The 25,822-nt window shown below is 40.9% G+C and overlaps 1 protein-coding gene and 1 long non-coding RNA gene across 2 annotated transcripts in view; both read right to left on the bottom strand.

The window, feature by feature from the left end:
* LOC122662984 overlaps positions 1–12,563 on the bottom strand; it is a 76,686-nt gene extending 64,123 nt beyond the window's left edge. Inside the window, exon 1 of the mRNA XM_043858690.1 lies at positions 11,542–12,563. Coding sequence (XP_043714625.1) covers positions 11,542–12,563 — 1,022 coding nt within the window. The remainder of the gene's footprint in view (positions 1–11,541) is intronic.
* A 73-nt stretch (positions 12,564–12,636) lies between these two features.
* LOC122662380 lies at positions 12,637–25,578 on the bottom strand. Its single transcript, XR_006333011.1, has 2 exons — positions 25,359–25,578; positions 12,637–12,975 (listed from the first exon to the last, which is right to left on the bottom strand). It is a non-coding gene; the product is annotated as an uncharacterized LOC122662380 (long non-coding RNA).
* Between the last annotated feature and the right edge of the window lie 244 nt (positions 25,579–25,822).

Consider the following 25,822-nt stretch of genomic DNA (forward strand, 5'->3'; position numbering starts at 1 on the left):
GCTGAGGAGTAGAAGCAAGGGCTGATCAAGCAAGAGCAATAATAGACACCATAACTGAACGGCAATGCTCTTCATGTTAAACCATATTGTAAGCTTCAAGCAGTGTGGGAACTTGTCACGGCTGAGAACCTGGACTTGGATCTGATCATACTCCGGGTTCAACCCTGTGAGAAAGTCGTATACTCGTTCAATTTGTTGCTCCATTTGAAAGGTACTGGCATCAGCAGTACAAGACATGGTAATAGGGTGGTAGAAGTCCAACTGTTGCCATAGATTGTTAAAGGCGGAGTAGTTGGCAGGGAGTGATAACTCCTAAGTGGTCACTTGAACTTCGCAAGGTAGTTCATATATTTGAGCATAGTTATTGGACTGTGCATATGTGCATTTGACAGCATCCCACAATTCCTTTGCCGAGATAAATAGAACAAAACTAGGTGATGTAGATCACAAGTCCATATGTACCTGTAGGAACAAGCCCCAAAACCAGCGCAGCAAGGTTGTGGAATTAGACTGTTGTGAGAGGCGGCCTGGTCTAATGATGTGGCAAGTTTTTGTTGTTTCGATGGAACATCACCTAAAGCAGCCCCAGCCCAGAGAGAAGCATGAAGTAGATAAGAGACAAAGACAGAAATTTTAAAAAAACAAAAAAAAAAGGTTGTGAACAGTGATTTCAGGGCTGATATGGACAGCTGGTGTGGAAATTAGCTGCTGGATGTTGGTTGAATATTCCATAAGAAGCTGCTATTAACTTGGTTTCTATTTTTATAATAGTTTCTTTATTATTAAGTCTAGGTATCTAGTAGTTTCTAATTTTGTTTCTTTCTTTTTACTAATTACTATATTTAGTAGTTTCTAATTTTATTCCTTGCATGTTGGCTGAACTATAAAGCCTAGTTTCTATTTTCATTAGGTTTCTATTTTTAGAAGTTACTATTTCTTAAGTTTCTAATTTTGTAAGCTGACCTATTCGGTTAAATAGGCAGCCCCTCTTGTAATAGAAACAGTTAGAAACAGATTTTGGAGACTAGAATTTTCAAGCTATGTTGCCATCGTTTATGGGAGAATATCCTTGTTTCAACAGTTGAGATAGCTGTCGATGAGAGACCCCGGCTGAGAAAGCCATTCCCTACCCCCTTCTTCTTCTATCTTCTCTATATCGTCTTCTTATTCTTGACTTTTGCATTATTTGGAACCAAAGCTAAGGAGAGGCAATAGACACAAATGCAAGTCAGATTCGGCATCTCTACCAAACTCGAGGACGAGTTTTTATTTTTTTAAGATGGGGAGAGCTGATGTAGATCACAAGTCCATATGTATCCGCAAGAACAAGCCCCAAAACCAGCCCAGCAAGGTTGTGGGATTCGACTGCTGCGAGAAGCAGCCTGGTCTGATTATGTGGCAAGTTTTTGTCGGTTCAATGGAGCATCACCTAAGGCAGCCCTAGCCCAAAGAGAAGCATGAAGAAGATTAGAGACCATGACAGAAATTTTATAAAAAAAAAATTGTGAACATTGCCCGTTCCTGTTCACGTGAACAGTTTGGGGGCTAATATGGACAGCTGGTGTGAAGATTAGCTGTTGGACGTTGGTTGAATATTCTATAAGAAGCTGCTATTAACTTGGTTTCTATTTTTATAATAGTTTCTTTATTATTAAGTCTAGGTATCTAGTGGTTTCTAATTTTGTTTCTTTCTTTTTACAAGTTACTATGTTTACTAGTTTCTAATTTTGTTCCTTGCATGTTGGCTGAACTATGAAGCCTAGTTTCTATTTTCATTAGGTTTCTATTTTTAGAAGTTATTATTTCTTAAATTTTCTAATTTTGTAAACTGAATAATTCCATTAAATAGGCAGACCCTCTTGTAATAGAAACAAATTTTGTAGAATAGAATTTCCAGGCCTTGTTGCCATCGTTTATGGGAGAATATCCTTGTTTCAACAATTGGGATAGCTGTGGGTGGGAGACCCAGGCTGAGAAAGCCATCCCCTACCCCCTTCTTCTATCTTCTCTACATCCTCTTTTTCTTCTCCTGATCATTTTCTATGTTCTTCTTTCATATTTAAACAACGAGAAAAAAAAAGTTTTAGTTATTCAATTTGTTCATATTTATTGTGTTGATCCTAGCTGCAATCGATCTCCCGCTGGTTTCCCTGGTTTGAGGTCGACATTTGCATTAATAGGGCCAATAGCGGGTTCCGTAGAATTTAATAAAAATGACATGACAAGGCATCATTCGCCGGCCAAGCATTAGCAGCCACTCTCAAATGGTTTGGGAGTAATTGGAACTGGCCACTTCAAATGGTTTGGAATTTCTGCCTTTGGTGCCGATACTACATCTACCACCACTAGATCCAGAAGATAAGATTTTCTTTTCCTAATTGTAAATAAAACCAGATTTAATGGAGAAGATGGAGAGGAAGAAGATGAAGAAGAAGAGAAGTGGTTGTAATCCTTTGGGGAGAACTATCGAATGAAAAATTGTTCCCCTCTTCACCAATATTATTAATAATAGGGTAGAGCTAACACACAAGAGAAATTCCCAAACTGCCCCTAGCTAACAACTCTCATCTCTAGTTATTGTTCACGTGAACAATGTATGGTACTGTTCACATGAACAGTGTACGGTACTGTTTACAACATTGTTCATGTGAATAGTGTACGATACTGTTTACGACACTGTTCACGTGAAATCACCTTTAGATACGGTTAGCTGATAGACCTCTGACCTTTAAAGTAATGGACTACTAGGATAACTGCTCTTACCGCTAGACTAACCGAGGATAAGAACCATAACCGCTGGACTAAGAGTTTGATTGGTGGTCCTCCTATCTTCTGCAAAGCAAAACACTCCAGATAAACGAGGAAGACCAACTATAAAGATTCAACAAACCATAGCACTCGATATTCAACCCGGGCAGCTATTGGATTGAACAGTACCCAAAGCACATTAACACTCCCCCTCAAGCTAGAGCATAGATGTTAATCATGCCTAGCTTGTTACAAATATAATCAATTCTCACACTTCCCAAGGACTTAGTAAAAATATCAGCAAGTTGCTCCCCTGTACAAACATGTTGTGGAGCAAGAAAACCTTCTTGTAGTTTCTCTCGAACTAAATGGCAATCAACCTCTATATGCTTCGTCCTCTCATGAAACACAAGATTGGAAGCTATATGGATAGCAACTTGATTATCACACCACAGCTGTATAGGTAACTCCTTCGTAAATTTCAACTCAGTCAACAATTGCTTCATCCACATCAGCTTGCAAGTAACCTGTGTCATAGCCCGATACTCTGCCTCTGCACTAGATCTTACTACTACTAGCTGTTTCTTGCTCTTCCACGGCACCAAATTTCCCCCCACAAAGACATAATACCCAGTGGTAGACCTCCTATCCACAGGAGAACCAGCCCAATCAGCATCACAAAATCCCTCAACACGTCCATGACCATGTTCAGTGTAGAGTAGACCACGACCTGGAGCTTTCTTGAGGTATCTCAGAATTCGGATCACAGCATCCCAATGTGATGTCCTAGGAGAGGACAGAAATTGACTTAATACACTAACCGGAAAGGCAATATCCGGTCGAGTCACAGTGAGATAACTTAATTTTCCAACAAGTCTTCTATATTTTTCCGGATCATCAACAGTATCACCACTATCATCCGTCAACTTCAAATTTGGGTCCATTGGAGTATCCAAAGGTTTAGACCCAAGGATACCTGTTTCGGAAAGCAGGTCGAGAACATATTTCCTCTGGGAGAGATAAATACCTTTACTAGACTGAGTTACCTCAACTCCAAGAAGTACTTCAACTTACCAAGATCCTTGGTCTGAAATTTACACTGCAAATGTAACTTAAGCTACTTAATGCCTTCAACATCATCACCAGTGATGACCATATCATCTACATATACCACCAAAAATATCCTGCCAGCCTTGCTATGCCGGTAGAACACCGAATGATCACTACCACACCGAGTCATCCCAAATTCCAGAACAACATCTGAAAATCCCCCAAACCAGGCCCTGGGAGATTGTTTTAAACCATACAACGACTTCTTAAGTTTGCACACTAAACCAGACTCCCCTTTAGCAACAAACCCAAGAGGTTGCTCCATATAAACCTCCTCATGGAGATCACCGTGAAGAAAAGATTCTTCACGTCCAACTGAAAAAGAGTCCAATGATGGGATGCGACAAGAGAGATCAAAAGACGAACAGATGCAAGCTTGGCAACAGGGGAAAAGATATCAAGATAATCAACTCCATAAACCTATGTATAACCTTTGGCAACTAAGCGTGCCTTCAAACGAGCCAAAGAACCATCTGGGTTTACTTTAACGACATGCACCCACCGACAACCAACAGCCTTCTTGTCAGCAGGTAACGGTACCAAGTCCCAAGTGTGATTTTCAGCCAAGACAGCCAATTCCTCCTCCATAGCTGTCCTCCAGCCAGAGTGGGATAATACCTCTGAAACAGACTTAGGGGTAGGATAAGACTCAACAGTAGAGAGACAAGCAGATAAGCCTGTATAAGAAACAAAATGAGACAAAGGATATTGAGTACAATTACGAACACCCTTTCGAAGAGCAATGGGAATATCAAGATCAGAAGAAGGAATACTTAATTGAGGAGTAGGATCCGCAGGCGAAGTTGAAGTAGGAGGATCAGTAGAGACCGGGGGTGTTGTATCATCTCGAGGACGCCGAACAAATGTAAACCGAACAGGAGGAGGCAGAGGCGGAGGCGGAGATGGCGGAGACAGAGCAGCAGCCGGTTGACCATGGGAAATAGTAAGGAAGATCATCATCCAACTCCGAGGAAACAAAAGATGTATCATCATAAGCAGTGGACCCAAAAAAGTTATCAACAGAGACAACGTACTTTCGAAGAACCGGTGAATAACGTCGATAACCTTCTTGAGTGCGTGAATAACCCAAGAAAATACATTTAATAGCCCGGGGATCTAATTTGGACAGACCTGGACGATGGTCACGGATAAAGCAAACACACCCAAAAATTCTAGGTGGTAAAACAAAGAGAGGTTCAGTAGGAAATAAAAGAGAATGAGGAATCCCACCCTGTAACACAGAAGATGGCATACGATTTATAAGGAAACAAGCAGTCAAGACAGCATCAGCCCAAAGATTTTTGGTACTTTCATCTCAAAAAGAATTGAACGGGCCACTTCCATTAAATGTCTATTCTTCTATTCAGCTACACCATTTTGTTGGGGTGTATCAAAACAAGAAGACTGGTGCAACATGCCACGGTCAGCCATAAAAGAATTAAATGGAGCAGAAAAATATTCAAGGGCATTATCACTACGTAAAACACAAATATTCTTATTAAACTGAGTCTGAATTTCAGTAACAAATGCACGAAAAATGGCAAACAACTCCGAACGACTTTTCATTAAATAATTCCAGGTGACTCTAGAATAGTCGTTGACAAAAGTAACAAATTATTTAAATCCCAACAGGGCAAGGCTCCCATACATCAGAATGCACTAAAGAAATAGGGTACGCAGACCGTTTATTGACTCTGGGGGGATAACTCACACGGTGGAGCTTTCCAAACTGACATGACTCACTCTAAACTAGAAAAGGAACTAAAACGAGGATCCAACTTCTGTAAACTCTGCAAAGACGGAAAGCCCAGCCGACAATGAACTTGGTGTGGAGACAAAACACTGGACTAAGCAACTGAAGGAGAATCTTCAAGATGATGCAACCCCCCTTGCTCACGCCCCCTACCAAGCATCTTCTTCGTCATAAGATCCTAAAATACACAGGAATCAGGATAAAAGGTCACTGAACAATTGTAGGCTTTAGTAATTTTATTAACAGAAAGCAGGTCACAAGGGAAGTTAGGTAAATGGAGAACAGAAGACAAGGACAAGGACTTAGTTGGATTGACAGTACCCGTGCCAGTGACTTTGGCAAGGGAACCATCAGCCAATGTAACACAAGACTCTGAAGATCGAAAGGAAGAAAAATTACCTGACACACCAGACATATGATCAGAAGCACCTGAATCAATGATCCAGGGACGAGAAGTGGAGAAACACGCAATGGCATTATCTGTCTGGGCAAAAGTAGCCGTGGAGGAAGATGTAGAAGGCCGAGAAATTTGAAACTATGTGAACTGAGCATAATCCTCATCAGATAACCTTACCAACTTATCCTCAGAAGGTGTAGTAGGAGACTCGGTACTAGCTGCTGAATTAGCATACTGCTTTTGCGGTGGTTTCCCATGAAGTTTCCAACAAAAGCGTCCTAGTCGACCACAGTGATTACAAGTCTTCACAGAACCAGAATTTTCATCACCATTACCACTACCACTGCCTCTTCCACCTCCACGGCCAGCTATACCACCACCACGGCCCCCATTACGTCCACCATTACCTCTCCCTTAACTAGAAGCAACAAAGGCAAAGCTCTCACCATGAGCAGCTGCTGGTTCATGGGAACTATCACGAGAGACACTAAGAACGGAAGAAAAAGTTTCTACAAGTGAGGCAATTTTATCTCCTCCAAGAATAGTGGAGCGTACTGAGTCATATTCCTGGCCCAGTCCTTCCAATAATCCCATGACCGCAAATTGTTCACGTTGATCTTGCATCTGTTTCACATCCGAACTAATGGGCAGCAATGCATTTAACTCTTCAAACATTCGTTTATAATCGGCAAAATATTGGGTCAACGGACGTCCCTTCCTATCAGTACGATAGAACTCCTGTAACAGCTCATATATACGGGATAAATTATTCTGTCCAAAATTCAAAACATGTAAGTAATCCCATAACTCCTTCACAGTATCTATGTGAGCCACTAAGATCTGTGAATCCCTACTATTCAACATCTATTCCAGAATGCGTGCATCTATAATTTCCCACGCTTCATCATCCTTTGGTTTGGCCTTTGTAAGATGTTTCTGTTGGCCACGACCAATCAAAACAACCCACACAATTTTCTTCTATTGCTGGAAATTACTTGCCCCTTCCAATCTCTTCTCTGTAATAGATATGGAAGAGCCCGAAACAACCTCAGAGATAACACCTTTAGAATCTTCAGTTGGGTCACCCATCTCAATCAAGCAAACCAATGCAGAAATTCACCAACAACTAATAAAAACTGAGCAAAAGTGATGAACCAACAAGCAAACACGATCGCCAACAGCCAACGAAAAATTCAGAGATCGATTTTAAAACAAAAATCGATGCAATCTCAATATCCAGCAAGGATCGATTCAGGGAAAACCTTACAAAGAACCTTCAAACCACCAAAAAGAAGAACTGAAATCGAAAAATAATCACCTCCCAAAACCCTGAATCGATATCAAGCAATCACCACAAAATCGAGACTAGGTTCCTTTATATAATCATGATCCAGTCTCAGCAAACTCCACCAAAACGCAGCATAGGGTGCTGCAGCCCCTTCAAACTGTGGTCACGAAAATCTTCAAACGTGAAGCCTTCAAAACCGCAACACTGTCTTGATCAATTTGAGAGTAATCGAGTAGGTCCTAGGATGTAGAATCGACTCCTAAGATCGTAGCTCTGATACCATGTAAATAAAACCAGATTTAATGGAGAAGATGGAGAGGAAGAAGATGAAGAAGAAGAGAAGTGGCTGTAATCCTTTGGGGAAAACTATCGAATGAAAAATTGTTCTCCCCTCTTCACCAATATTATTAATAATAGGGTAGAGCTAACACACAAGAGAAATTCCCAAACTGCTCCTGACTAACAACTCTCATCTCTAGTTACTGTTCACGTGAACAGTGTACGGTACTGCTCATGACACTGTTCATGTGAACAGTATCCAAAGCACATTAACACTAATAATTATACTCATCAAAGATGGGTTCTTTCCATGGTAATGTTCACTATTTCCCACAGGCAGTATTCTCAAGGTAATGGAAATTAAAGTTCATTAGTTCGTACTTCCTATGATGGGCTTGATACGATCCTGGATCTCAGCCCACAAAACCGGTTCAGTAGGTAAGGGTGCCCAGGATTATATTAGTCCACACCAGAGTTCATTACTCTCCGATGTGGGATACCCACCAGAGTTCATTACTCTCAAGTGGGACAGCAGCATCATAACATTCCACCACGCTTCCGGATCGACGTCCCCGGCGGCCCACTCCATGGCGACTTTCACTCCAGACCCCTCGAGCACCAGGTAGCCCTTTCCATAGCTCGCCCCTGCCAATGCCCCGACCCGTAGACATGGCAGCCCGTTTTGATACCACTGATACGATCCTGGATCTCAGCCCACAAAACCGGTTCAGTAGGTGAGGGTGCCCAGGATTATATTAGTCCACACCAGAGTTCATTACTCTCGAGTGGGACAGCAGGATCGTAACAGGGCTAAACAAAACTTCACTAATCATCATTAGTCCATCCTTGCTGAAGAATCCAAGGAACATCAAAGTGGCACCCCAATTACTGCAGTAAGATTCAGCTCATACTCTTCTCTACAGGTTTTAAACCTTCCACACAAGCTACTCATTCAACCATAGCATCTCCAACATCCCCCCCCCCTTTTCTGAGCATGATTCGTCCTTCCGTCACCAAATTATTGGCATAAATCATGGATGAATGAAGGTATTGAACCTCCCACACAATCTACTATCAATCATAGCTTCTCCAACATCCTCCCATAGTTGTCAAGGCGGCGCCTTGGTGTCCAAGCGGAAAAATGGGCATTGAGCGGGGCTACACTTATCTTGAGTCATTGATGGCGGTCGCTTTGACCATCTAGGCATCGCCAAGGCAGTTAAAGCGACACTTTGGTGCGCCATATGGTCAAGTCGACCACCATTCATAACTTATGTTTTGTTTTTTGATTTTTTTAATGCATTTTATCTTATTCTTTTTGTTTGATTTTTATTGGTTTGTGTATAAGGATTTTAATGTACGCTGCTACATGGGATAAATAAACTTTAAAACTAAAAAGTAAAAACTTAAAAGTCTAAACTCTTAAAAGTAAAATCCCTAAAACAAACTAAAACCCTCGACGAGTCCTCTGCGCAACTGCAAGTCTGCAACCCTCGAGGCCTCGACTCTTCATCTCTTCCAATTCTGGCAAGGCGGCAACAACAACTCGACTCTTCCCGTCTTCCGGCAAGGTAAGTCCCTACTCCGGCACTCCCTAGTCTTCTTCTTCTTCTTCTACTTCTCTGTAACTCTGTTTTCCTTTTCTTTTTTTTTTATTTTAACGCCTGCTACTGGTTCCCCCCAACAGCAACTCGATTCTTCCAGTTCCAGCAACAGCAACTTGACTCTTCCGGCAAGGTACGTCCCTACTCCGGTACTCCCTAGTCTTCTTCTTCTCTGTTTGAGTGTTTTCCATTTTCTTTTTTTAAATTTTAACGCCTGCATCTCTGTTTTTTTTTTCTGTAACTCTGTTCTTCACTTCTGTTTTTTTTTTGCTTGATAAATGTTAACTTCTTCTGCTTCTTCTGCTTCTTCTTCTCTGTACTAGTGTACTCTGTAAGTCTGACGACCAGTGCTGCTGCTTCTTTTTTTCTGTTTTTTTTTTTGCTTGATTACTGCTGCTTGCTTCTTCTCTGTAACGCACTATACTGCTTCCTGCTTCTTCTCTGTTTTTTTTTACCTGCTGCAGCTTCTATGTTTTTTTTTTTTTTTTTTTTTTTTGCTTGGTTAATGGTTAGTGCTGCCTGCTTTTAACATTCTCTTAAATGATTACTAAATAAGAGAATGTTGATTTACTTGATTAGTCATTTGTGATTTTGTGCTATGTCTTTTAGTTTCTTAATTAATTTATGATGTTTGATTATTCTGAATTTTTATGTGTCATGTATGATTTTTCATTTTGATGACTTGAGATGGCTTAAATCTTATTTTTAATGATATGAGGTATGATACTATGATGCATCATGCCATCATGTATTGAGTGTTTTTTTTTTTTTTTTTTTTTTTGGGGGGGGGGGGGGGGGAGAGGGAAAACTAACACTAGACCGCCTTTACCGCTTAAGTTCCGCTTAGGAGGCCGCTTTACCGCCTAAGCGCTTAGACAGGCCTCCAACGCCTTGGACCGCCATGCCGCCGTGACAACTATGCATCCACCTTGTTGGGCATATTCATCCTTACATTACCAAAATATTGGCATGACCCATGAAAGTGAAATATTAGCTCCAACAACAGCAGCATGATGCAGCAACGAAGAGATTTAAGCTCATATCAGACTGATTACAGCCAACGTTATTTAGATGGGTGGGGAATTCAGTAAAAGAAACATGGGACTATACCTATTATATTAGGCCTATGCTGTTCTGATGGACGCTGAGAAGTACTAAGAGAGTGGCGGATGATTTGGCAGCACAAGGGGTGGTTCACCCAAGATCATGTTTTCGGATGAGTACCTCTATAATATGTCAGTCCAGCACTCCAGCTGTACGATAGATCTTAAAGTATCGTATCTAATTCAGTCATTGTACTCATGCCTCTCCTTGAGGCCTTACTGTTATTGTTGTATTACTATATTCTGCTTTTTTCTCTATAAACATCAACGAACTGCTACTTATCAAAAAACAACTGGCAGCCCCCAAGAGCAATAAAACAGAAGAAAAAATATACAAGAGCAGAGCATCAAGCAATAAGAAGCTTGTGTCTGGTTCAATAGTATTTACATCTTCTCTACTTTCTTTTGAACTTCAGTGACGCCTACTGTAGAAAGATAACTGATTTTCTTGTACTTAAGTACCATGATCTAATAAAAGTAAGAAATTAGATCACTCACACTCATAGTTTAAGAAATCTTCTAGTTGTGAGCTGTCAGTCTTGCACCCCTAGAAACTGATACCGACTCTTGTACACCTAATTAATGCCAGACTCAAGGAATTCTAGCTGTCAAAGCGTCATATAGGCATCCAGGCACCTTGCTTGCCTCTATGCATGGAATAATAGTAAATTAAATAACAAAACATAACCATATAAACCAGCGATGTCATATAAAATTATAGTTGTTTCTAGCATGTTGTTAGCACATTTTAAGTTGCCATTCATTGATCCCTTCCTAGTTGATCAAAGTGGTCCCTTTTCCCTTTTCTGCCGGGATGTGTAGCATTTTTAATCTTTCCTCCCAATTCTTTTTCACTAAGCAAGAAAGTAAGCAATGACATGTTATAAGTAGAATAGGTTTCATGGAAAATTCAAGAACTAAAGTAACAAAGTTGAACAAAGAAAAATCAGCATACTTCAAAACTTGCAATGGTACCAACATTATTTCAATTGGCAGTCTAACATGCATATCAACAATCCATGATAGATCAAGTTAAATCTGTTTCACACTTTCAACAGATACACATTAACATCTTCTTCGCATTAACGAGAGTTTATGTGCTACATTTACCTTTAAATCAAACACATGCAATCCACAATTCCACATTCATTGACATAACACTATCTTAAAGTGAAGAAGCATATTAACACCCTTGAAACAACATACTTGGAATAAAATCATTCCTTATTAAAAAAAAAAAAAAAAAAAAAAAAACATACTTGGATACTGAAGCAGTCCAATCAGGAACATCTGCTTGATAACCTTTACCGACCCGAACACCAGACCTATATTGCCCAATGTCTCTCAACATTAAGGATATAGGTCCTGATTCACCTTTGGAAGCCCTACTCCGAGATTCAGATGATTTCCTAGCTGCACTCTCAAGCTTACGCATTCTTTTTAAACATGGTTGACAAAACCAATCATCAACTGGTAGTTTTTTAACCTTGGGGTTCAAGCAAGATACATGAAAGGCCTCTTCACAATGATCACAAATTAGCATATTTTGTGGGTTTTCTGAAAGACCACATACTTTACATGGCTGAGAAGAGTTTCCATCATTACTGACACCCAAGACTTCAACAGCAGCACAAGGACCAACAGGCAAAGCTCCTTCAAGCAGCCCATAGTTTCTGAGAATAGAGATACATAGTTCCTTTTCCAAGTGATCTTCTGCCAGGACTTCCCTGCCCAGAATATCAGAAGAGGAGCATTCCCCAAAATCGTCCACTTCAATCTTAGGGGAAGCTGATCCAAGATCCGTATTTGATTTTGATGATGAGCAGCTATCATTTACACTATAGTACTCCAAGGGACATTTGCATACACTATTGCAGGGTGCTTCATCAAACCCATGCTCTTCTCCAACCGAACATCGAACAACAAAATCAGCCTTGGAATTAACATTGAAACCACATTTGTAGTCAATCTTTTTACAAGGAACATCACCCAACTTCTCTGGGTAAAGCTTCTGGCATGTGGATGCATCTCCACCAACAAGTTCCCCATTGCATAAATCTGTAGGTATAACAGAAGCTTTGACAGCACCTATTTCAGGCTTGATCTGAGAACCAAGATGCTCCTTCTCTGCTGTTGGTGAAGGCCCCTCAGAACTTACAGAGGAAAGACAAACACCTGTAGGTTTAGTGTTTGATCCTGACTGAGTGGTAAAAATTGCAACAGATTTATTCTGTAGATTCCTTCGCTTGTACACCAAATTTGGTGCAGAACTTGCACACATAGTGCTGATGGTTAATAACTCGGAACAGGTTCTTGGTTCAATTAAAGAATAGGGATCATCGGCACTGTCTTTATTCTCCTTTGTTGAAACAGATTTTCTGCATGCATCCCGATGATGTCCATCACATTGTGGACACTTCTGCCAAGTTTCAGCATCGGGCAGCCAATCACATAATAAGTCTGGTTTCATATGGTCAGATACAAAAGAAAAAGCTGCTTCAGTTGAATTAGGAAGAGAGCTTGGTATCAACATTTTCACCTGAATTAGTATTATGAGTATGTTGGTTGTTGCATTCCCAGATGAAGCCACTAAATCATCTATTCACTTCCTCATGCATATTTTCAAAGAAATGACTGGTTGGCCGTAAGTGCAATCCTGTGAATCAGCAGATGAATTGACAATAGAAAGCCTCCTGAAGCAGAATTATAAATACAAAAAGGGGGGGTTAAAATCAAAGATGGAACGAAAAAAGAGAAGATAAAGCAAAAAAAATGCACTGAAGAGATTTTATTAGAGAGGAAGTGGGCTTGGGGGGGAGGGGTTGCCAACAAATGAGCAAGCCTGGAGGCCAGAGAAAAAAAAAAACAGGAGAAAAAATAGAAAGGAAAGCAGACTGCACCAAACCACAACACAAAAGCCCCTCCCTCCAACAAGGGCCTAGATCCTGATAGCAACAAACCCCAACACCCAAAATATATAGACCCAAAGGAAGACAAGAAAAGGAGAAGGAAAAGCAAGAAAGAGACCCAACCTAAGAAGAATCCCTGGCCCGAGGGAAATTTCCTGTCCTTGACAATACATTTGTTTGTTCTAAGGAAAAGCAACAAAGACCCAACCTAAGAAGAATTCCTTGCCCGAGGGAAATTTCCTGTCCTTGACAATACATTTGTTTGTTCTTTCCCAACAACTCTATTATCTCCATCCTCGTGAAGAAATTGTCCCAATACTCCACCCCTGGGTAGGCAAACCCTATTTCTAGCTCACTTCAGAGATCCTGCCACCAATTCTTCAACTAAGAGCTTTCCCTGAAGTCCTTCTCCAGCTCCTACTCGACATCCCCCCTCCTCTCCTCCTGAGGCTCATCAGGCATTGTATTCTCGGCCCTGCCCACTACTGCCAAACCCCATCACTTTGGGGATGTTATCCTCAAGAGAAAATAATATGGCCTGTTGGCCACATGACAAGCACTTCCTCAACCAGCGAATGACATATATGGAGACCACCCCATTCAAAGGAAAGCTAATCAAATCAGAATGCTCAATTGGGACAACCATAAGTAGCCCAAACCTATCGAAGCCACTTCCTGATGCAGATGCACTACCTTGGATCGACCCAACCCAGTAGGGTATCCAGACGTAGATGAACCGGTTCCAGTTTGAGTTTTTGGATCTCCTAGGAATCTATGTTATTTGGTGAAATAATGTCTTTTAGTTTATTTTATTCTGTTTATTTTAGAAGTTAGCTACGTAGGATATTTGGTTCCCAATTCTTCTTAGTTTCCTTATTTGAATTAGTTTCCTAGTTAGACCGTTAGTCTTTATTTTAGGAGTCTTTTATTTCTCTTTATATATAATGTAATTCCCCATCATTGGAGACAGATTTGAAGAATGAATTGAGTTTATGGTTTGAGTAGCCTGAGGGCAGTGTGCGTGTGCATTCTCCCCCCCCCCTGCAACTCTGATTTCTACCAAGTTCCCCTCTTCTCCTAACCGGCCCTCCACCAACTTGGTATCAGAGCCAAAGGATCCATCTCCTTCCCTGTCCATCTCATTCTCCTTCTTCCCCCTTACCAAACCACTTTCTTATCCTACAGTAACAAGAGCAAACCCCTTTCATCCCATCTCCTTAACCTTTCCATCATCTTCCCCACTGTATCAGCAAACCAAAAAAAAAACATACAGTCCTCTTTCATTGCCATCCCCAGCAGAACAAAAAAAAAAACCACCCCTCCGTTACACTCCTCCACCCTCTGACCCCAACAGCAGTTCAATTCCACAAAAAAAGAAAAAAAAAAATTTTGACAACGTTCGAAACAGAAGAATCGAACGAAAATCCAGCCCCAATCCTCCCTTCAATTCCCAGTGCTAACCTTTCCCCACCGCCTCATTCCTTTTTTTCTGCAACTTCGTCAACCCTCACCCTCGCCCTCGTGTTCTGCCAGGAACCAGAAAAAAAAATTGAGAAGAGAAGCAGAGAATCGAAGCAGATAAAGAAAAAAAATAAAAACAATTACATGCCTGGTTGCAGCTACTCGTAATCGAACCAATACACTCCAGGTGTGCGATATCTCAGCAGAACTCGATCAGACGTCGAACCTGGCTTTCCATCGTCGTTCCTTCTTGTTCGTTGTTCCAGCATGAAACTCGCTTTCCAGAGGTCAAAGACGACTCAAACTCCCCCGTCAAGTCAAGATAAGTCTCTATGATTTGCCATTTCCACTCTTCAGTCCTCACCGGCAACCCTTCACAATTCTAAGTAAGTTCTTTTTTATTTTTGTTTTCCCCATTTTACCCTTTAGTACCTTTTATTTTAGTAACCTTTTTAATCCACTTTCCCATATTACCCCTTCCTTTCATCTTTATTCCCTCATATCCCATCCTTTAAATTCACTTCCAAATTTATCCTTCCACTGTATGTGACTCTCTTTTGTTCCCTTTTATTGTGATTTAGACTTTCAATAAATTACAATTCTGCTATTGATACCATAAATCCACTACATCATGGAGGTTGATCGATCTGAATTGCTCCTTTTGATTAGCAATGGGTTCCATAAATTGCAAATAGAACTTTCTAATTTGACGACGGGTTTTTGGGAGCTCGCCAATATTAACAATAACTTCTATCATAAGATGTCAAGCATGATACAATCTTCAGAAGGCGGATCAGAGGTGGCCAACGAACGTAATGATCACACTGAAGTACACATTCCGATCAAGGTTGCAATTGAAGAATTGATCGATGGTTTAATTGCAGTTGTGAAACCCCACGATCAGAAACACATCGAAGAGATAACGTTTGCTAACGACCATCAGAAGATCGTGACGGTTGAGCCTGAGATGCGTTGGATCATCACCCCATCAAAGTTGATATTCGTCGATGTCGATCAAATGGTGTTGATTCTCTCGTTTTACAATTTCTTAACACCGGGGGAATTGATGCAGATGCACTACCTGGGATCGACCCAAACCCAGTTGGGTATCCAGACGAAGATGAACCAAGTCTATTTTGAGTTTTTGGATCTCCTAGGATTTTAGGAATTTATGTTATTTGGAGAAATAATGTCTTTTAGTTTATTTTATTCTGTTTATTTTAGAAGTTAGCTACGTAGGATATTTGGTTCCCAATTCTTCTTAGTTTCCTTATTTGAATTAGTTTCTTAGTTAGAGAGTTGGTCTTTATTTTTAGGAGCCCTTTATTTCTCTTTATATATAATGTAATTCCCCATCGTTGGAGACAGATTTGAAGAATGAATTGCGTTTATGGTTTGAGTAGCCTGAGGACTGTGTGTGTGCACTCTTCCCCCCCCCCCCCCGGCAACTCTGATTTCTACCAAGTTCCCCTCTTCTCCTAACCGGCCCTCCACCACTTCCCTTCTTGTGCAACTGAAAGACCATAGTCCATACTTACAAATTACAAACTAAACATATGCATGTACAATAACACATACATCGTTGCAGCTAGCACACACAAAAGAAATATTAAGGGATTATCCTTCAATTGCTACCTTAAGCAGACCCATATTTCTAAAGGATAATTGAAAAAAATATGTTGATTGGACCCTGATCAAACTGAAACTCTTTAGTTACCAAAAGCAAGTAACTAACTCTTTGAAGGAAAAGAGAAGATAGTCAATAAAGAACAATGACTGTAGCTTCGACCAACTTACTAATGACAACTGGTGCTAAAAAATAAAATAAAATAAAGTTGGTAAAAATTTCTTGATAAAAGTGCTCTAGTTTGTTTATCCCTTGTCTTGTTTTTCATATGAATAACAGTTCTTTACTGAAAAAGAAAAAGAAAGAATTTTAGAATAATTCACCAAGGCTACTGAACAAATGCCATCCAATACAATCAGCTGAAAAAAGAAAATGCAAAAAGCACAAACAGCACTCATCCAGGCAGGGTCTCATGAAAGAAATGAAGTCTCAGAACACCATGTTGATCACATAACCCCCTATTTAATCAAAAGATCTGTGCCATATTGTTCGTTGTCCTTTTGTTTCCAATGAAAAAGCATTCACTTGTTCTTTTATTTGCATCACCATGACACCATCCACACCATAAAGTTTACTTTTAAACCCTAATCACAAAAGGGTATATACACCAGATTAACCCTCGTGAGCCTAACACCAACATGGTAAAATCTCAAAAGCATCATACCTTATATATTAATCGGATCTTGAAGTGCCAACTTGAATATTTATCGGGCACCTCCCTATGTTCTTCTACTCTTTTTATCGGCAACCCAAAAAAAAAACACATATATTAAAACCTCAACAGCATAGAAGACTGGTCATATTGGGGTAAGCTTATGGGGTTTATGCGTCTGGGATTCCCGAAGCTGGCTTCTCATGGGCACCTGCAAACAAGCAGATCCAACCAAAAGCATTTGTTAGGAATCTTGGTGGCCTCCAGCACCAGAAGCCAAGAAGCTGGGGTGGCAGGCTCATGGGCTTATGGGATAGGAGGTGTTTAAAATATAAGAATTGACAATTTATTGGATCCACCTTTTTGCTCATGAGAAACCAGCTTCCAGAAACTGAAACCTCATATGCTTACCCAAACATGCACTTAAATTATCAAAGTTAGGCAGTGCTTCAAAGAAAAACCAAGAGAGAGTCAGAGAAGAACAGAAATGAATAAAGCAGACAGCCACACATTCAGCCTAGAGTAGAGAGGAGCAACACAGAATAAAGATACACTGACACCAGAGCGATGAATAAATCCACCCAAACCCAAAGAAACTTACACAGCAGAAAAAGCAAAGAATAGATCAAGGCTGTTAAGCCCTGAACCTAGTAAAAGGGAAAAGCAACACCAAGAAATCTGTTTTCTAGTAGAAAAACATGAGTAGCAATGTCCATTGCCAGCTAAAATCCTCATTTACAAGCCAAAATGAAAACACCATAATCCAAACACCTAAAACAGGGACAAAATTATTCATTACATCAAATAACATACAGAAACAATAAAAGACTCAAATGATCCCATTTAAACACAATGAACTAGGGGTAAAGTCGTCCTAACAGTAAACAAATCAATTAAACTCCAAAAACGATCGGTTTAGATTTCTATTCATAATCTGAATTTTTAAGAGCCAGGTCAATCTAGACTTCTAAGCACCCAAAGGAGAGAATCTAGTGATGGAGCCAAAGAGAGAGAAAGAGAGAGAGTGTGTGGACTTAGAGAGAGAAATTGATGAGGTTCTGGTCATTGTTTTGTGCTGCTGCTGCTGCTTCATTTAGCTTCTTCCTAGCTTTGGTTTAGCCTTTCTCATCCGCCAACAGATGTGTGATCTGTCCAACATCAGAAAACTACAAGACGTTACCAGCCGTAACTCCAACAGAATGCCATACATCGCCATTCCTGGCACTAGCCTACTAGCCAAGAAATAGCAGATACCATAAGATCTTGGCTATAATTCTGAGGAAATTTTTCCCCTCCTAATACCCCTGTGAATCTCCACTTCAAATTAGGTCTTGATTTCCCTCTCCAACAAACTTTCCAGCATCAATATTTTACAACGGCCAATTAATCTTACAAAGAACCATGTTACCCTTGAGATCCTCTTGCCTATTCATCTCACCAAATGAAAAATAAACCCAACATCTTCACAACTACCACAGCCCAAGCCATAAGCTCATCATTCGTCAATGTAGAGGATTTCACTATCTCTCCTACAACATCCATGATCCTACTCTTCCACTCCCTGGGTCTAGAATCCAAGTTTATCATCATGACTAAAAAAATCATAACTCTGAGCTCCACTATCTTATAACATCCATCTTATGCCACCAGGTCAGTGATGGTAAAACATATCATCACCTTATGTGAAGCCCACAATCTAACAATTATGGAGTCCCCTCCTTAGCTTTGGCTCCGGAGTTTGGGTTGGGTGCCATGCAGGTATTTTTCGGTGACATCTTACAGATCACTAAGGGTATTTATGGTATTTGACTTGGACTTAAATCCCTAGATCAGCAACACCCGGTCGTTTTTCTTTTTCAAAGCTGCATCCCGGTGGTATTCAAACTTTCTTGATGGAGGGAGAGAGAGAGAGAGAGAGACGATGGAGGTTAATACATATAAGATCAACTCTCCAATAGATGGACAACACGCGTTAGGAGCTCAAGACTGAAGCCACGTAAGCAACTCCACACATGATCGGTTTGAGGCCATGAAAAGACCGTTAAGGCCAAGATTCCACATATTGAACTCCTAACCAGAATTTCCCATGTGGCCAGCCAACTTGGGATTCTCCACAATGTTGGTTACAAATCAGTTCAACAGTTCCCGCTTAAGAAGTACATGTCTTGCATGAGCTCAGGACCACATGGATATATATATATATATATATACTCCTCTTGGAGATTACATAAATCAAAAAATACAATTCACTTTGATATGGTATCTACAGCCGGTTTACACTCCACCGAGTCTCTCTTTTTTTTCTTTACTTCTTCACGGCTTCTCTCCTCCTCTTGGTTGAGCATGGGTGATGATAATGTTCATCTTACCACCATCTCCACTGCTGCTACTCTCACTGATCCTGGTATTCCTCCCATCTCTTCTCCCTCACCTTCTTTTAATCAGAATCATCATTACATCTCCATTAAACTTACATCAAAAAATTTTCTCCTCTAGCAGACGCAGATTGAGCCCTTTCTTGATGGCCAGAATCTGTTTGGTCACCTTGACGGAACTACACCATGTCCCATTGAGCCTTCCGCTGCTACTTGGCGTTGCCAAGACTCAATGATTCGAAGTCTCCTTATAGTATCTCTCTCTGAAGAAGTGTTTCCCTTGGTGCTTGGGAAATGTACAAGTCGCGATATCTAGCTCTCCCTTTCCACGGCTTTTTCCTCTCCTTCTGTGAGCCGTCTTATGTCACTCACAATGGTTCTCCGGGATCTCCAACAGAAGCCGGACAAACCTGTTTCTCAATTTTTTCAACGTGCTAAGTCAATCTTCACATCTATAGGGGCTTGAAACCTAAATTTCGTGACATAGTGTCCTCTCTTCTGACACGGACTGATCCTATCTCCTACGATGATCTCCATGCCATGTTACTGAGTCATGAATTTCTTCATGGCACTACTTTGCACAAGTTTGCCCTCACGGATTCTCCAACATCTTCTGCTTCACCTACTACGAAAACTGCTCAACGCTCCTCTTCCTCTACTACCGCCGGTCTCTCCCTTCCAACTGTGGTGGTCGGGGTGGTGATGGTGGTCGGGGCCGTGGTGGTTTTCCTAGACAAGACTATGGACGCTTTTGGTGTGCTATCTATCGCCGCACAAATCATTCCATTGATTGATGCTTTTTCGTTCTCAAAGTAGTTACCCTAACACCTCATACCCATTATTTCCCGCTACTGCACCCTCCCCCACTGTTCATTATACCTACCCTTCCTACCTATTACTACCCCAACCTATGGCCACCCCAACCCTCCCTTACTACCCATGCCTCATCCATCCACCGCTCTCCCTTGGTACCCAAAAACCGGTACTTTACACCATGTCACCCCTGATAGTCAATCTCTTTCCCAGTATGATGAGTACATTGGTCAGGATTAACTGCACGTTGGCAATGGTAAGGGCTTACCAATTTCTCATATAGGTTCCTCTGTTCTTCCTTCTCTTTCTTCCCGTTCTTTTCACTTAAATAATGTACTTCATGTCCCCTCTATCTCTAAACGTCTCCTTTCTGTTCAAAAATTTACACGTGATAATAATGTTTTCTTTGAATTTCACCCCTCATTTTGTTGTGAAGGATCAAGCAACCAGATCAACACTCTTGTCCGGTCCGAGTGAAGGGGGCCTCTATGAACTTGCTCCTTCCTCTCCTCCATTCGCTTATGCAGCTGTTTGCGCACGTCTCTCAATGTTTTGCATCGTCACCTAGGCCACCCGCATGAGCGTCTTCTTCATCATATGCTAAAGTTAAATTCCCTTCCATGTTTGTCATCCCGTCTTAGTAATATTTGTCCTGCATGTCAATTAGGTAAAGCTTAGCGTCTCTCTTTCCCTGAGACGCATAGTAGAAGTCTTTTTCCTTTAGATCTTATTCACAATGATGTATGGAGACCCTCCCCCCACCCCGTCTTTGTCTGGTCATCGTTATTATGTAATCTTCGTGGATGAAAAAACAAAATATATTTGGTTTTATCCTATGGTGCGTAAATCAGATGTTTTTACTATTTTTTCCAATTTTCAAGCTCATGTTGAACGATTTTTTGGTCGTAAAATTAAATCCATTCAGACTAATTGGGGTGGCAAATTCCGCTCTCTTCCCCAATATTTCACAAAAATTGGAATTTCTAATCAACTTTCTGCTCCTCATATCCATGAACAAGAGCCGCCGTACGTCGCCATCGGCACATCGTTGACACTGGTCTTTCCCTCCTTGCTTATGGGTCTGTCCCTCTCATTTATTGGCAATTTGCCTTTGAGACAGTTGTGTACTTAATTAATAAATTGCCATCTTGTGTATCTCTAGGCGTTTGACCTTTTCAACTTGTCTTCCACAAACCGCCGGACTATTCCTTTCTCAAGGCATTCAATTGTTTATGTTTTCCTTATTTGCGTCCGTATAATAAGCATAAGATGGATTTCGCTCATCGCGGTGTGTTTTTCTAGGCTACAGCCCCTCTCACACTGGCTATCGCTGCCTTGATCTATCCACCAACAAGTTTATAGTTGCTCATCATATTCGGTTTGAAGAGGATTCCTTTCCTCTCTCTACCTTCATTTGGGGGCCCCTACCCTCTCCTATGTCTCCGCTGCCCACACCAAGGGCTTCTGCTCCTCTTTGTCCGCCTCCCTCGTCACCACCACCTCCCCCTGGTTTGCCCTTACCATGTTTCTCCTCTTTCTCCACTGCACTCGCCTGCACCCAACCCCTCACCAACGTCCCCCATAAATTCTCCATCACCCTTGCCCGTTACTTCTCCTATTACGACCTCACCGCAGTCTATGCCCTCTACCCTTGCCTCTAGCCCTCCTCTACGTACCCGCCCACTAAACGACCTCTATGCAACCACCCCAATCACTGTCTCCTTGACCCAGGTGCCCACCCAAGTTACTACTCACCCTATATATCTATATCTATATATATATATATATATATGGGAGAAAGTTCTCTGTCCGGGAGTGTGGCCTATGCCAACACTCCCATGAGTCTATCTCGCTCCTCTCCATTTGAAAAGACACCTCTGCCCCCTTGTTTTAAGGAGGAGAGAGATAGACACATGGGATTGCTGGCGTAGGCCACACTCCCAGACAGAAAACTGCTTCCCTATATATATATATTCCTCTTGAAGATTTCACAAATCAAGAAATAAAATTCACTTTGATACTCGTGATATAAATAGAACAACAATGATCGAAGCACACAGGTGAAATCATACTGTCTTAAGCCTACTGCTCTTTCTATTCTCGCTCCACTCCTGTTTCTATGAGATCTGACTTAAGCAATGGAGAGTCCCCCTGGAGCTTACTCCAGTTAGCTCTTCCATCTTGCTTCTTGACTTTCCATTTGAAGGATCATCTCAGGCGGATTTCAGCTGCAACAAAGGTGAAGGAGATGACAAGACAAAGAACGGTTTCTCCCACATTTTCTTTTATGAGAAATCCATGGCCCACCTTCTCCTTACTCTTTTCTATGCAAACCAATGTTGACCAACTATCTTTTTCGGCTTCTGATGGGAATACTCTTTGATTTGGAATACTAGCTTCAGTGTCGATATCAATTGGGAACAATCATTATAGACTTGGAGACCCTCTGAGATGAGATGGGCAAGATAATTTCAAATTCTTATAGCAAAGGCTTTAATGCTAAATATCACATCCGTTTAAATCATCCATACTTTTTAAAGAACGAGAACAACCCAATCTAATAAATGAAAGGTGTCGAGATTGGAATCGAGCAGCGTATTGAAAACTGATTTTAAGAGACGTCTCAAAGACAACGGAGAGACACTAAATAGATGTGATTTGATCGCATGGATATGCTTTTGATACGTGCAAAACAAGTGGTTTAAGCATTGTGAACCATAAAATGTGCAATAAATAATGATATCAATGATATCCAAGTATCCAACCAATGTCAGGTTATCTCTATCTTCACGGCATCTATGTGATTCAAATCTTCATTGGCAAGTGCAATATCAAACCAAAGAATAAGTGGTAGAAGAAATAAATAAGCAAGCAAATTTTTTGAAAAAGAAACATCTATTTGTGTATTCGAATATTGGCTTGAAGTAATCCTTAAAGGTCCAAAACAAACAAGCAACTTGTTAAGTATAAACATAGTACTAAATATTAAGTAACATAAAAATTAAAAGGGAAAAAGAAGGCTGCAAAGCTGCGTGGCTCCTGCACCCAGACACAGGAAGGGGGATAACCGCCCCATCCCCCATGAAATGAAAATCCCACCCCTCTTAGATGCCCCCGTACTGGTGCAGGGGCCACACAGCCTCGCAGCAACCCCCTTCAAATCAAATTTGTATAACATTTATCATAAAGTAGTAAACATTTATATTATAGAATACAAATCATCCAAGATGATCTAAATCTAGATCAGTTTTCCAGTTTAAATGTGATAACTTGGTAAAAAACAATCAAGAAAACCAAGATTCAAGCAAAAAAAAATCATTCTTTTTCTAATATACTTCAACACCCGACTTTGGTGTTTGATCTCCACCTTGATGAGTTTTAATGCAAATTTTTGCTTGTTCGATCTCCATCTTGATGGAGTATATGATGTGTAACTTTAGCCACACTATGATGGATGATGATATAGTGAAACTTGAGGAGAGAGAGCTACCACCAAGTGACTATTTCATATATCTGGGATCTATCATACACAAAGAAGGTAATATAGATGACGATGTTTCACAAAGAATTAAAGTGGGATGGATGAAGTGGAGAGGGGCGACCGGAGTACTGTGTGACTGACACATTCTTTTAAAGCTTAAAGGAAAGTTTTACAGGACTGTAGTGTGACCTGCTATGATGTATGGGGCAGAATGTTGGGCAGTTAAGAAGTGTCATATAGCGAAGATATGTGTCGCAGAGATGAGGATGTTAAGATGGATGTGCGGCAAAACTAAGAAGGATAAAGTGAGGAACAAAAAAATTAGAGCCGATGTGGAAGTTGCCCCGATCAGCGACAAGCTCCGAGAATGTCGTCTGAGGTGGTTTGGTCATGTGCAACGGAGGCATGGGGATGCCCCAGTAAGGAGGAGTGACCTAATTCCGATTGATGGAGCTAAAAGAACTAGGGGCAGGCCTAAAACAATTATAGGTGAGGTTGTAAATAATGACATGCAGAGTCCGGGTCTTGTGCCAAGTATGACCTCAAATAGAGCCTATTGGAGGATAAGGATCCACGTTGTTGACACCAGGTGAGATTTTCATGTTTTTCTGGGCTTGCCTCTTTCCTCTTACTCTCATTTTTCATTTTTCCATCTATCACTTTTCTCATCCCTTTGCTTCTTTTATATTCTTCATTCCTCTGTTGCCCCTACTTTGTTTTGTAAGGATCCATGTAGCCATCCCCACTTAGCTGGGATAAGGCTGACTTGATGTTGTTGTTGTTGTTAATCCAACTTCCTATGTCGTTCTGAGTGTAGATGGGATCCACTAAGGTTCTGGCCAAAAAAATCAGACTACGAAGATGTTTTCTTTCAAAACTAGGCTTTTAGGGTTTTGGTAGCCTTTGTATCCAGCGTATTGGTTCTCTACATAAGTTTTTATGTCTAGGTTTTGTATTACATCGACATGGCCAATCTCGATAAGTATCGGCCATACCAATCCGTATAGTATCGATACGTGAACCACGAATGTATGAAGGGGATAGGACAATCTGTGTGTTTAAAAGGCTTTTTATTTCTGGATTAGTTGATCCTTTCTCGTATTATCCCAGCCATTATGATTTGAGTGGCATTACCCGGGACCAATCTGTCCTATGATACCAATCCTTAAACCCATGATCATGGGAAGCTGTGTCCCTTCATGAAATCAGGTTCCAATGTGATCAATATTGAATACTCCCTCAATCAAACGAGGAGCTATTGTCATCAATGAAAAGATGGGTGGAATACTTTCCAATCAAACTCATCTGTGAATAGGAGGTACTTCTCATTACAACAACGATCTTCCCAAGGTTTTAAGCGTATGTGTTCTGTCTTGCAGTACCAGTATCATGATGGTATGGTTTCTGGGACGTCTCATCACAGAATCGAGAACTAGTGGGTTATTTTTTTAATGGGATCGAGTACTAGTGGAGTGGTGGTCGTGGAAATTCCATGAGTGGTCTTCCTCCTCGTAACTATGGTTTCTGATTTCCGAAACATCACACACACACACACACAAACGGAGAGAGAGAGAGAGAGAGTATTTCTCAAACAGAAAAAACCATATACAGAGAGTACTGTATTTCTAAAAATGGAGATTAATGTAATAAACCTTGTACAGAGAGTACCTATTAGTAAAAGTATTCAAGAAAACAGAGAATATTCACAGACGCAGATGGTATTTCTTAAACTGAGAAAGAAATAAGAGAGAGACGTACCTGTCGCATGAATCAAGAATGATGAAAAGGGTTTTGAACCTTGCCCAGATCTCCGTCCTCGATTTGATTCGAGCCTTCAAGATACTTGAAGACTCAATATTGAAGAGACGGAGCAATGTGGCAAACTAGTTTAATGGGAGAAGGGTTGCGATCTTTCGATCTCTTGTTTCGATTGAAGGAGGGTTTTCAGAGTGAAAACCTGTTACCACTGTTTATCTTTTAGGAATTTTCCCTTGTTTAAAAGGGCAAAAATATAATTTACTGGAAAAAGAACTCCGCCCGGCAGGCGCAAGAAAGGGGGAGAGAATGACCGCTCACCCTATGAAAGGCGTTAATAACCGCCCATTTGATGCTTTTATGCGTGCTCCCATTGGCCATCTTCATGCACGCATGGGCCACACTCCTAGTAGAGAACACTTCCCCATTTTTATAGTAAAGAAAACTTTAAAAAAGATAAATGAAGG

Source organism: Telopea speciosissima, chromosome 5 (genome assembly GCF_018873765.1).
Source record: "Telopea speciosissima isolate NSW1024214 ecotype Mountain lineage chromosome 5, Tspe_v1, whole genome shotgun sequence".
NCBI classification, from domain to species: Eukaryota; Viridiplantae; Streptophyta; class Magnoliopsida; order Proteales; family Proteaceae; genus Telopea; species Telopea speciosissima.